This window comes from Xenopus laevis, chromosome 2L, assembly GCF_017654675.1.
Source record: "Xenopus laevis strain J_2021 chromosome 2L, Xenopus_laevis_v10.1, whole genome shotgun sequence".
Taxonomy (NCBI): Eukaryota; Metazoa; Chordata; class Amphibia; order Anura; family Pipidae; genus Xenopus; species Xenopus laevis.
Genome location: NC_054373.1, coordinates 28,904,126 through 28,917,942, shown reverse-complemented (window position 1 = coordinate 28,917,942; position 13,817 = coordinate 28,904,126). Strand labels below are relative to the sequence as shown.

Genomic DNA, 13,817 nt, shown 5'->3' with positions numbered 1-13,817 from the left:
TCAGGACACTTTCAGGGGTAATGAACTATGCAGGGGGGAAAACAGGGTGGAGGACTATCTAGGGTAGTAGGTAGGGGCTTTTCTTATTGGGGGGGTTGACTTTTCCTTTAAGACTTGCAAAGATCAGCAAATTTTTCCTAGATCTGCAAAAAAATGTTAATACCTAAGCTAGTTGCATGAAGAAAATCAGCTTACTTAAGATTACTGGTGACCCCCAGCTTACCCAATGCAGTCACGACTCACAGGCTGAGCACCACTGAAGCAAAGAATAATGGTGCCAGTTGCCTGGCCAGGGAACATAGAAAGGCTCAGACACAAAGAATGTGGAGTTAAAGGTGGCACTGGCGCTCCTTACATTGTGCTCCTATGACTTAATGCAGGAGAGCCCATACTTTACTAATGGGAGGTCTACTTTTAGTGATGTTGTCCCATTATGATCTACATCCATAAAAGCATTGTTAGCCTTCTGTTCCATGGAAAATATTACTTTAACATTATATTGATTGATGAGAGAATGTATATTGTTATATTTAACAAACCACTATTTCTTACATAACCTTAACAGAATAAATATCTAAATGAAAAGCTTGAAATAGGACAGTGATTTAGACAAGCTGTATGTTGACAGTGTCATGAGATCGACTGATCCCCAGCTAAAGGTCTACTTTTTAGGCACCCCTAACCTAATGAGAATTATTACTTCTTAAAAAAATAACACTACAAACAGAATGGGATCTGAACATAGAATAGTGAGCTTTGGAAAGATCCCAGAAAACAGCAGGCACTCACAGATCTCAGTGATAATTGTAAAGGAGAAGTAAACTTTACTATAAAAGCTTATTGGGTACCAAAATAACATGATCTGTGCTACATAGCACTTAAAGGAGTGGTTCACCTATACATGGACTTTTAAAAGGTATGTTATAGAATGCAACTTTTTAATACTTATATTTCTATTCAGACCCTAATTCAAATCAGTGTGTGGTTGCTAGGGTAAATGGACCCTAGCAACTAGACTGCTGAAATTGCAAACTGGAGAGCTGATGAATAAAATGCTAAATAACTCAAACAATAAAAAATGAGAACCTATTGCAAATCGTGTCAGAATATCACTCTCTACTTTATACTAAAAGTTAACTCAAAGGTGAACAACCCCTTTAATCTTTGGCTGTTTTGGATGGGTTGCACTTGATTTACTTGCTTCTTCCCAACATTAAATCTCAGATAGGTATTGAATTCCCAGCAAAACATCTGTTATTATGTGGACATCACCCAGACACAGTGCTTCTGTATATCTGATAGATATAAGGACATATCAGGAAGCCTTTATATTAGCTTTTGACCAGAAATGACAGCCTTCAAGCAGGCATATTTTAGGGCTTCCTACATGTCCATAATCTGGTGCTGGTAAACCCATGAACAGGATATACTGTGTAATAACATGGTGCTGCTCCACTGCCAGTCACTGCAAACAATCCAGTTCCTCCTGGAGGCAATGTCCTGGGAAAATATTGCTAGAACCAGGTAATAACCTGGGGTGGATGGTCATCATGTGTGAACATTCAATCTGAACAGCAGGGAGTCTCGGTCACTGTCTTTCTATTTCACATACATACAGTAACTGTGAGAGTATAAGGCCAGATTCATTTCCATGTTATCATAACCACCTTCCCTATTTCACATAAAGACCATTGTCCTGTTGAGATTACAAATGTAGATCCACAATGTGGTTTCACTTCTCTCTTACACCATAGCAAACAAGGGGAACAACTAGACACACACATACATATTGCAATGTAGATTCCCCAGGCAGCGTTCAGCCTTAATGGATGAAAATAACCTTGCTGCAGTCACTTCAAGGCTGATATGAACACTCAGCGTGATGCTCATTGCTCACAGGCTTCTTGAGGCATTCAGGCCTTGGAGCTACTGCCTGGCTGAATTCTCAGTGCAATACAAGGTGCCCAAGTAAACTTGTCCTCGAATATACAATTTATTAAATGGCCTACCTTCCCTAAATTGTGTTGAGTAGAGGGAGATCTCTATGACACCTATGCCTCATAGTATTATAATGTTTTTCTGTACAGGCTACAATAGTAATATGAACATTCTGGTCCCAGCTGCTGCAATGTCTTTAGTAAACTATTAGCGACGATGGGGCTGTGATGTGGTTGGGGCGGGGCAGTGATGCAGCGGAGGCGGGATTGTGATATCAGGGGTGGGGCTATGATGCTGCGACTGCAGAATGGCCGGTTGCCGCGTCAATCATAGGAAATACTGCTCGTAGTTGGAAAACCGGGCAGGCAGTTTTGATGTGGGCAGCCCTTCAAAAAAACCAGACTGTCTGGGTCAAAACCAAGCAGGTGGCAACCCTATGTACGTGGTGGACCCTGCCTGACCCGCGGGTATCGACCCGACGGCAGTGCACACAAACTGTTGGCCTTGCCTTGCTAATTTCTACTAAGAAAATTATAACAGAATATGAAGACTACGTGATAAGGGGAATTGTGGACAGACACAGAGAGGCAGTGGAAGTTTTGGCTGAGTGAAACAAGAGAATTATGCAAAAAATAACAATACATTCGATTGGTTAGCACTTCTCATATTTTTTCTATTTCATATTTTTAACACAGCAGTTTTGTTTCAGTCTCTGTGGGCATCTTATAATTTTTATAAAAGCAAAAACTAAATGTGTACCTATCAAAGAGCACATATGTAAGTAGCAGTCTTCCAACTAACAGAAGTCATGTCATTTTATGTGCTGGTCTTCATTTAGGTCCAGTACTGTATATTTTGAGTCTGTCCCTAAGCTCAGTAAGTGACAGCAGCACGGAGCATGTGCAGTGAATCAGCAGGAAAGAAAATGGGGAGCTACTGGGGCATCTTTGAAGACACAGATCTTTACTGCTAAAGGGCTGTAGTTGCCTTGGTCTGCTACAGATGCCCAAAACATAATGTTCAACATTTCTAGCTACTTCTTTAGTTTAACTTTCCTTGTCCTTTAAAGGATTTGGTGCTAGGGACATCTTGCACGTGTGCTCAGGACTTTGAAGAATGAGGCCTACTGTCTCTTGTCAGAAAGTCAGAAAACCACAGGCTTTCCATTCCCTGAAAGTATATGCATTAGTGGCAGCCAAGGGTGTAACTACAGAGGAAGCAGACCCAGTGGCTGCTGGGGGGCCCAGGAGGTATAGGGGCCCCATGAGGCCCTAATTCATATACAATTTCAATAAATATTGGTAAAACAGGTCAGCCTCTAGACATTTGGGCACCTGAAAAATAATTTGCTTTGGTGCCCAGTAATGTCTAGTTGCACCACTGGTGGCAACATCTGACGGGACAGCATACAAGAGGGGGCATATGGATGGGATATAGGCATCTGCTGACCCTTCCTTATGTCCAATTCAGATAACCCACCAGTAAACTCTAGCCTCTCACGTCAACCTTAGTCCGATGCTCAGCAAAGGAGCGGATCGGCACCCCCAACAACACAAGGTAAGAAGAAAAATTTCCGGCACTCAAGACTTAGTGCAAGTGAGCCGAGCCCTGCGTGTTTATTGAACGTAACATTTCGGGGGCGCACGCCTTCGTCAGACTCACAAAGGGGTACGCCCCCGAAACGTTACGTTCAATAAACACGCAGGGCTTGGCTGCTTGCACTGAGTGCCAGAAATTTTTCTTCTTACCCTTCCTTATGTGCCATTCAAAACATGCACAGAGGGGCTGTCAGAGGCCCATTAGAGCCCAGTACTTAAAGGCAGCAATTATGTACAGGGCTCTGATATTTGCACTGTGTGATGAACATGCCACTAAGTTGCAACAGACTAGGAACAAGCACAAGTGGTATGTGTATTGAGAGCTGATGGGCTGGAGTTTTCCAGAAATAAAAAAAAAACACATACTATCAGACTTTACTACAGTACAGCTTAATGTTACGTTTTTCCTACTGGCCAACCAAACTGTCTCAAACCTAGAGTAAGGATAAGGAACTCAGCATGTCAAATCTAATAATATTTCTACCTTGTACAGAGGTGTCTTGGCTAAATCTCACAGTGAAATTTGTTCTCCCAGTGTTTGAACAGGTTTCTTCTGGGCTTTCTGGTTTCTGCCCTCAATTTGGAAAGACACTAATTAACCATAGAGTGAATGTGTGTGCCTGTATGTGTGGGTGCACAGCTTATCTGTAAGTGCCACAATGTTTGACATCAAGTACTTTTACTAGTAAGATGGGTAGACAAGGTCTGTGAATAGGTGAGATATGTTGGTTCTACAAGATGAATTATATGTTATGTACAGTATATGTTTATGTGGTTGTAAATGCCTAAAGGTGGCCATAGACGTAACAATTATGATCTATCCTCTGACCGTTTGTTTTCATTACATTACATTAGAGCTCAATCATCAGATTTACAGGTATACATATATGCAACAGATATGTCTGTAAGTCTATGGCCACCTTTAGAAATGTGGCATTTCCATTCTGTAAAATGAATGACAGTGTTTTGGTTACTGATACCGACATCTAAAAAGTCAGGCTTGTTAGAAAGTCACCGCTACTTAAAGAATGAGCGCTCAGTGCACGACAAATGTGACAGAACACATGAATGGGAACACAAAACACAGAACAGTGAGTTGCCGGCAGCAAGATGGATGGTTCCACCAATCCAGACACTTCCAGCACCGCTCAGTCCAGTTCAATTCCTCTGAAATTCTGCATGCATGGAGAGTGGAGCCATTTAATACACAGGCACATTAAAGTATTCATGCCGTGGCTACAAGAGAAACACACAAGCTTATACAGAATACAGGACATGAAAATGGCAGTTTTGTTTGTAACCTATATGAGAAAATCAGAAGTCACAGGACAAATCAGGGCTAAGATGTGACAGAGAGAAAGGGGTTAGAATGAATCAATGGTTGTAAGTCAAAAATGGTTACTTGGGTTTGTTGAACTCTCTTCCTCTCTCACAGAAGCGTCAGTGTACAGTCAATAACGAGTATCAATATGGTGAGAATAAACAGAGATGGTATAGGCACTAACTGCGTATCTTTCACTCTACAGACCAGAATATTTTTGAAGCTTGTGAAGCCCCATTTGTTATTATTATTTGTTGTTATTATCCAAACAATACACAATCTTTTTTCTGTCTATGTAGTTAAATAATGCACAAGCCCCTGTATATACCTGTGTAGCCTTAAAAAAATGGAGCACTCTGATGTCATCATGTACCATCTTTACCTTCAACCATCTGAATTACCCTAACTTTAAATAGTCTACCATTCTACCAACCTCGTGCTACAGGAGGCTAGATTGCCTGCTTCCCTGTCCTGCGGATAGTGTCAGGCTTGCTTTTATATGTATTGTCAGCTGCTAGCAGGATTCTGAAACTTGGGGGCAAATTTATTAAAGGGAATTTTCAGACTTGGCCGATCGACGAGCCGACCGATATCCGAGTCCTTTGCCGATATCGATCGGCTCGTCTTACACCAAATACGCACCGGATATGTCTGTGCGTCTATGGCTAGCTTTAGAAAATATATAAAAATAATCTAACATTAAAATATTTAAAAAAAATGCCAGCGTTTTGTCTTTTTTTAATGACTTTTTCTGCATACAGGATATGATGTCACTGACATAAGATTGTTAAGGATGTAGCTTCATCTTATCAATTCGTCAGGTATAACTTGGCGAAACAGACTCTGGCGAAAAGAGTAATGTGGTGGAAAGTTCGCACTTTCGCTAAAAAAAGCCCGTTTCGCCCTTTAGTTAATTTACCCCAGTGTGTGAAAAATTTAAATTTCTACGTTTTTTGTGTCCTTCTTCTCTAGAGAATTAAAGGATTTCAAAGGTTTTCCTATTAGTATTTGATTTCACATTTTTATCCGTTTGTGATTTATCTATTATGCTGTTTTGAGATAAATGACTTGGCATTCGTGGTTTAAGAGAAAATTCGTTTTTTTTTTCATGGTTTCAAAAACTTCTAAAACCGCGAAAATGAAAATGTTGATGAATGGGGCCCTGTGTCATTCACCTGGAAAATCAATGATTCGGTGCAAGTTGACCTAAAACTCCCAAAATCCCCTGTGAGCAGTAAATAGAAAAGAAACAACTTAAGTCTGTGCAGGTTCTATGTGCCACGTAGCATGCTGTTGAATAGCCGCATCCCCCAAATACCATAGGCCTAGGTTGCCCTTATGGTAATCTGCCACTGTATGTGTGTGTGTGTGTGTGTGTGTATATATATATATATATATATATATATATATATATATATATATATATATATATATATATATATATATATATATATATATATATATATATATATATATATATGATTCGTCCGAATCCTTCTGCCCGGCTGAACCGAATCCAAATCCTAATTTGCATATGCAAATTAGGGACAGGGAGGTAAATCACGTGACTTTTTGTCACAAAACAAGGAAGTAAAAAATGTTTTCCCCTTCCAACCCCTAATTTGCATATGCAAATTAGGGTTCAGATTCGGTTCGGTATTCGGCCAAATCTTTCACGAAGGATTCGGGGGTTTGGCCGAATCCAAAATCGTGCATCCCTAATATATATATATATATATATATATATATATATATATATATATATATATATATATATATATATATATATATATATATATATATATATATATATATATATATATATATCTGGAAACAGGCGAGCACACACAGGTCTTAATTGAAAAACAAAAGGTGTTTATTAAACAAAAAACTGACGTTTCGGCTAGCACTCTAGCCTTTCTCAAAGGCTATATATATATATATCTCTATCTATCTATATATATATTATACTAATGTACAAAATAGCTAAAGTTACATGGCATTTGTGGTCTCCGATACCCTATATAATGTAGACGGTGAGTTCCGAGACAACCTGCAAGTGGTCTTTCTTTACTTCCAAACAAAACAAGCACGCAATCCTGGAGCCAGCTGATAAAGTACAAATGAAGTTTATTCCATATTAATGAAAGTCACACGTCCTACTTTACTTCACTTTATTTTGTTGTGGTTACTGAACTAATCTCATTTTATTATGCATCTCCCTCCACCTGTGTAATCCACTGAGCTCTATCTGTGGGGTATTTTGTATACACCAACAGTATTTGTAGTTAGTTATAGGCATATTGAATACAATTTATGTCTTTATCTTAGGAGTGCCTCGGAGTGCATTCCGAATTTGTGTTACATCGCCATTCCTATATTAATATTACTTTACTAACAGAACTATACATCTTAGGAAGTTATGGAAAATAAATGAATTTACCACTGAGCAGACTGGCACACTATGAGCTCGATAAAAAGATATTTATTGATGGAAGTGGGATAGCAGCCAATCCATGTAGTGACTGTATCTGTTTCCATTTAATTACAATGCTGAAAGAACCCCCAGCTTACCTTTAAACTCAGCGGCACATTGTACCAATGGGCTCTCTTCTCTGCATTTACAAATATGCTTAAGGAATAAAATGGTTTCAGTCGCCATGCAGCATCCAAACCCATTAGGAATCAGCAGCAAACAAGCTGTTAAGTTGCTTTATGTACCTCCTGCTTTACAACCAATTAAAGAGAGGCCGCAATGCTTCTGAAGGGATCAATACCAATCACCCAAAGGGAGTTGTCAAAAATACAAAAGCGGTTAGTTATAGACACTGTCCACACAAAGATCTTTATAACGGATACAATAGGGGTTTTATTGGGCTTCACCAGAGTGGAACCCATCACTACCTAAAGCCCTTTTAAAGAACTATGGAATGGATCAAAGCTCCTCAACCTTTTGTTTTTTTTTACCAATTAGCCAAACTGAAATGTAAAAAGGGTTGGGAATCAACACAAACATGAAAGAAGTTCCAGGGGGTGCCAAATAATGGCTGTGATTGGCTATTTGGTAGCCCCATATATGGACTGGAAGCCTACAGGAGGCTCGGTTTGGCTGTAAACCTGGTTTTTATGCAACTAAAACTTGCCTCCAAGCCTGGAATTCAAAAATAATCACCTGCTTGAGGCCACTGGGATCAACATCCGAGGGGTTGGTGAGCAACATGTTGGTTGTGAGCTACTGGTTGAGGACCATGGGTAAAGATGTTATTCTATCTCCATCAGAAATAAAGACTACTGTACAAGACTTCCCACTCACAGTCACTTAGGAACCAGTATTTCCACCCAAATGCCTGCCATGAATTAAAACCCAAACAATTTATTGAACAAGGAAAGTCAAATTCACTGGGTGGTGCAGATTTGTTAAACAGATCCCATGTTAGTAAATAGATTCACTAGGGGGAACCTAATAAATTGGCTCCCCAAGTGAATGAGTTTCTTTCTGCTTACTAAACGGGGCTGCCAGACCATAGGGGCATATTTACCAAACAGAGAATTTAGAGCTGAACACAGTCTGACAAGAGATAAATTCTACTCTCAATTCAGTTCTATGTGATTTTTAAGAGTATATTTATCAAAAAGTGAACTCTCACTTTCAATCATTGATAACTAAGGTCTTGAAAAATACCATAGAAATGAATATAGAGTGGAGGAATTTCACTCTGGCAGACTGTCTTCAGCTCTAAATTCACTTTTTGGTAAATATGCCCCATTAGCTCCACTGCTTTAAGGAGATGTTAACCTTTAAAGGGGAACTATTGCAGAAATTAAAATGTTATATAAGCTTCATCATACTGAAATAAGAAATTTTCTATATGTTGTTATCAATTAAAAAGTCTGAACTGTTTCTGAAAAAATCAAGTTGCTCTTCACTCGCCCTCCTCAGCATCTGTCTCTCTTCACACGACAGTTGGGAGTCTGATTCTGAGTGACAGTTAAGTCTAATACAGCCTTTGGGGGCTCATTTTGCATTCTGTAAACATTCTGTATTAGTGCTCATTGTTTTAAAATCACCAAACCCATCTTGTTTCCCTACATGCCTAAAAGTCAGGTATTTTGTTAGAGTTTGTGTGTGCTGGAGTCGGGTATCTGAGTGAGCTCTACTAGGAACAACAGTCCCCCTAAAAGATTTATCGGATCTATCAATGAATATCTGACACCCAACTCCTGCATGATGAGAGATTGAAGAGAAACAGTTGCTGAGAGAGGGACGGTGAAAATAAAAATTCTGTACTGTTTCTGAAATACACAAGTTTAATTGTATATTTAGAAAACTTCTTATTTCAGTATGATGAAGCTTATACTAACTTTTCATTTAATATAAGTTTATTTAAAGGAGTGGTTCATTTTTCAGTTAACTTTTAGTATGTTATAGAATGGCCAATTCTAATCAGTTTTTCGATTGGTCTTGATTAATGTTTTTTTTACGTTTTTTTAATGATTTGCCTTTTTCCTCTGACTCTTTCCAGCTTTCAAATGGGGGTCACTGACCCCATCTGAAAACAAATGCTCTGTAAGGCTACACATGTATTGTTATTGCTACATTTTATTACTCCTCTTTCTATTCAGGCCCTATCCTATTCATTAATTCGGACCCTAGCAACCTGATTGCTTAAATAGCAATCAGGAGAGCTGTTGAATAAAAAAAGCTAAAACGCTCAAATAATAAAACATGAGAACCAATTGCAACCTTTAAAGGTGCTCTACTCCTTTAACTATCCGGGTCCTGTTCATCTGGCTGGCCTGTTGGGGTGCAGGTTAGTGATGCAAATACAAAAGGGCCAGATAAGTGGAAAGACTTGTTCATAACAGATTGTGAGTGTGCAGTACTGTTCGGCTATAAAGATGTTTTCTTATAGATACTCTAACACTGAAGCGAATATATAAACAGGAAGTGAATGAAATTGAACAAGGAATACCCAATCTATGGGTGGACAGGTCTTTAAAAGAAGAGAATTCCCCCACTCACCAAATACTGGCATGCCCTCAAGGGTTAAAATCAGATATGGCCTTTCTATTGTTACTTGTTTCCAACACGGGGAGGTTATGATCACATGCAGCAGCAGTCTTTGCAAAACACCGTGCCACCAAAACAGTAAATGTAGTTACCAACTGTTTAGCAGGTAGTTCGGGGAGGCTAATCCCTCAATTCCTTCTCACAAGATATCATCTGAATAACCTCCCCAGTCTTCACTCTGGGTCTACAAACATAAAACCAAGCAGCATGTTTACAAAATGTGTCGTTGGAGAGTTACCTGTTCCTCGCATGTCTTCTCATATGCACAACAGAACACAAGGAAACAATGGGAATTTATATATATATATATATATATATATATATATATATATATATATATATATATATATATATATATATATATATATATATATATATATATATATATATATATGTGTAGCATGAGCAACCTTCACTTTTCTGTCTGGGAAGCAGCCTAAGGGCAGAGACACATGGTCAGATTCAGGCAGATTAGTCGCCCGGCGACAAATCTCCTCTTCTTAGGGGCGAATAATCTCTCCAAAGTGCCTTCCCGCTGGCTAGAATAGGAAGTTTCCTCTTGAGGCATATTCGGGCAACTTCGGAAAACAAAGTGCTCCGAATGCCCACCAAAGGCAGGGGAAGGCAGTTCAGGGAGATTTGTCACCCCATAGAAGAGGAGATTTGTCGATGGGCGGCTAATCTCCCCAAATCTGATCATGTGTCTCAGCCCTAAAAGTGGAGATCTGCTCCCTTGGCAAGGTCAAACAAGTGGATCGTTCCCCGATATGCCCACCAAAGGCAGGGAGATATTGGGTTAATCCTGTCATTCAGCCCTAGGGCCGAACAGTTGGATTATTACGATGGAAATGGGCCCCGACGGGTTGTAGGACTGCATCAACTAGCGGATACGGTCCTCAATAGCAGGAAAATTCACAAACTGCCCAATCGATATCTGGTCGATTTTTGGCCAGATATTGATCAGGGAGACCCGTTGGAAGCCCCCACACGGGCAGATAAACCGCAGAATCGGTCTAAAGGACTAATATCGGCAGCTTTAATCTGTCCACCTTTACAGAATGCTACAAGCTTGCTACTAATGCAGGAGACATCTGATGCTTTTTGGCTCACTTCTATTGCATCTGCCAAACTCAAGGTGGCCATACATGGGCAGACCCGGTCATTTGGAGAGGTTGCCAAACAAGCAAATCTTGGACCGATATGCCCACCTAGATAGAGCCCAATGATCAGCTCACAAGGCCAGGACTGCAAGCGGTGGGATCGAGGACAACATCAATGAGCCCATGTGGTCCTCGATTCAAAGGGAATTTTAAGCCAGCCCAATTGACATCTGGCTAATTTCCGTCCAGATATTGATTGCAGAAGCCCATCAGAGAGCCCCATACACTGGCCAATAAGCTGCCAATTTTGTCTGCCGGCAGCTATTCTCGGCCCGTATTTGGCCACCTTTAGAGATGAAATTGAGCAGAGAATTGTCAGGAGATGCTTCCTGCATCAGTACCTTAACCCTCACATTATTTTTCAGTATAAATCACACCAACCCGACAAGATATATCTGAATAAAAACACTAAAAAGAGATTCTTCTCCCATCTTAATATAAGCCCAAAAGTCATTATCTTAAATAGAATTTACACCCAATTTGCAGCAGATTTTGCTTTCTCATTCTGCTCAAGTAATAACTACCTGAGAGCAAAAATGTATTATGGAGTATCTCTTGGTTGGAAAGTGTAGATGCCTTTAGGTGTTATTGTGAAGGAAACAATGGCACCGCTACAATGGGCAATATAATAGAACTGGAAGGCAGCTCTGGAATGCGCCACTGCAACTGACTTGTGATATACTCACTTCTAAAGCAATTTCTTACTAGATTCCAAGTAGACATGTTATTCTGTGGGTTCTGAGATCAGAAAATCCTAGAGGGCAGGTATAATGCAGGCCCTTTATGGGAAGTATAAGGTACATTAATGGCCTATTGAATACAGGATGCAAGATGGGGACAATCTCAAACAAAAAAATGTGCAGCCATTCTATTGAGAAAATCGACACGCATGTTCTTATAAATAATGCAGTATTAAACTTTCTTCCTTCTTCGGTTTTATTTTATATTTAGGGTTGAGTGTGATCAAATGATCTTATTCTTCAATGCCAATGTTAGAAATCAATAATAAAAATAAAGAGGAGAAAATATATATAATGTCTTTATACATTTTATATTAGACCCAACTCTGTCTATAGATCAGGCGAACGCACAGCTAAGAAGCTCTACCTAGCAAAGAAGACTTTTTTTGTGTCTGCGAGGCCCAAAATGTTGCCTTGTGTACATCATTTAAGTCACATTCTGACTCAACAGTGCAGCGGCAGGGTTAACTTGATAATAGGACTGGGATCTGGGAAACCAGTTATCCAGAAAGCTCTGAATTACAGAATAGCCGCCTTCCTTAGACTCCATTTTATCCAAATAATCCACATTTTTAAAAATGATTTCCTTTTTCTCTGTAATAATAAAACATTAGCTTGTACTTGATCCCAACAAAGATATAATTAATCCTTATTGGAAGCAAAACCAGCCTATTGGGTTTATTTAATATTTACATGATTTTTTAGTAGACTTAATGTATGAAGATCTAAATTAGGGAAATATCTCTTATCGGGAAAACCCCAAATCCCAAGCATTCTGGATAACAGCTCCCATACCTGTACCACTAAGTTCTATAAAGAGGCATATCTGAACATTTTGCTGCCTGTCAGCCAAGCTGGAAATTACAGGTAGCAGAATGCTTGAATTGACCCCATGTGCCAGAGCACTAGAATATGCTGGAGATCTGTATTGAAGGAGAAGAAAAGGTTAAAACTAAGTAAGCCTCATCAGAAAGGTTCACCTAAATATACCAGTAAAACCTCAAAATAATGCTGCTCTGAGTCCTCTGTCAAAAGAAACACAGAATTTCTTTCCTTCTATTGTGTACTCATGGGCTTCTGTATCAGACTTCCTGCCTTCAGCTTAAACTTCCTTCCCCCAGGCGTGAGCATGCTCAGTTTGCTCCCACCCCCTTCTCTTCTGTAATCTGAGCCCAGAGCTATAGGTGAGCAGGGAGAGACTCAGGCAGGAAGTGATGTCACACCAAGTTAATATGGCAGCTGCTATCCTAAACAAACAGAGAGAGCTTCTAGAGCTTTTTACTCAGGTATGGTAAAGCATTCTGCAGAATAAATATAGCATTCTAGCTTGCACTATTGCAGCTAATCTATTGGTAATGAAATGCCTCCGTAGATTTACTTCTCCTTTAAAGAACTTGAAGTTCAGCAACAACATCTGAACAGACACTAGGCAGGCAGGCTGGCAATCAGAAGGCTGGGTGGAATACAAAAACAAATAATAAAGGTTTACTCTGGCAGGCTAAGTAGAAAGCCTTTACCATCACAGATGCAATGTAAAGCATTTAGCAGTAATATCCTTTCTATTTCTAAAGCAATTATACATCCTCCCAAGCTGTTTACTGGGATTTCCTTCTATAAACTCTCAAAACAAGGCAGTACTTAAAGAGATGCTCCTATCAAAAATGTGCCTTTTTTTAATATCTTTGAGGCAGTTTTTGTTTCGGTTTTCTATTACAAAATACAGATATGGGGTCTGTTATCTGAAATGTATGAGACCTGTGGTTTTCTGCATAATGGACCACTCTGTAACTTGGATTTCCATAGATTACATCTGATAAAATGCAAAATTTTTTACACAGCTTAGTTATCATCGAGTACAAGGTACTGTTTTAATTAGGGATGTGCCAAATACAGAAATCGGTTTGGGACTCGCCCTTTTTTGCAGAATTCGGGCAAATCCTTGTGCCTGGCCGAACCGAATCCAAATCCTAATTTGCATTTACAAATTAG

General features: G+C 39.5%; 1 protein-coding gene across 5 annotated transcripts in view; it reads right to left on the bottom strand.

Moving 5' to 3' along the window:
* Positions 1-13,817, bottom strand: part of ap1s2.L (adaptor related protein complex 1 subunit sigma 2 L homeolog) — a 56,061-nt gene that overhangs the window by 12,753 nt on the left and 29,491 nt on the right. Inside the window, exon 5 of one of the 5 annotated variants that reach the window (XR_005965289.1) lies at positions 10,021-10,112. The exons of 3 other annotated variants lie outside the window; for them this stretch is intronic. Coding sequence is in view for 1 of the 2 variants with exons in the window: in XM_018246034.2 (XP_018101523.1) it covers positions 4,737-4,772 (36 nt within the window). In the remaining variant the exon portion in view is untranslated. Of the gene's footprint in view, positions 1-3,625; positions 4,773-10,020; positions 10,113-13,817 lie in introns of those variants that run through there. One more of the 5 variants, XM_018246034.2, reaches the window with a different exon arrangement.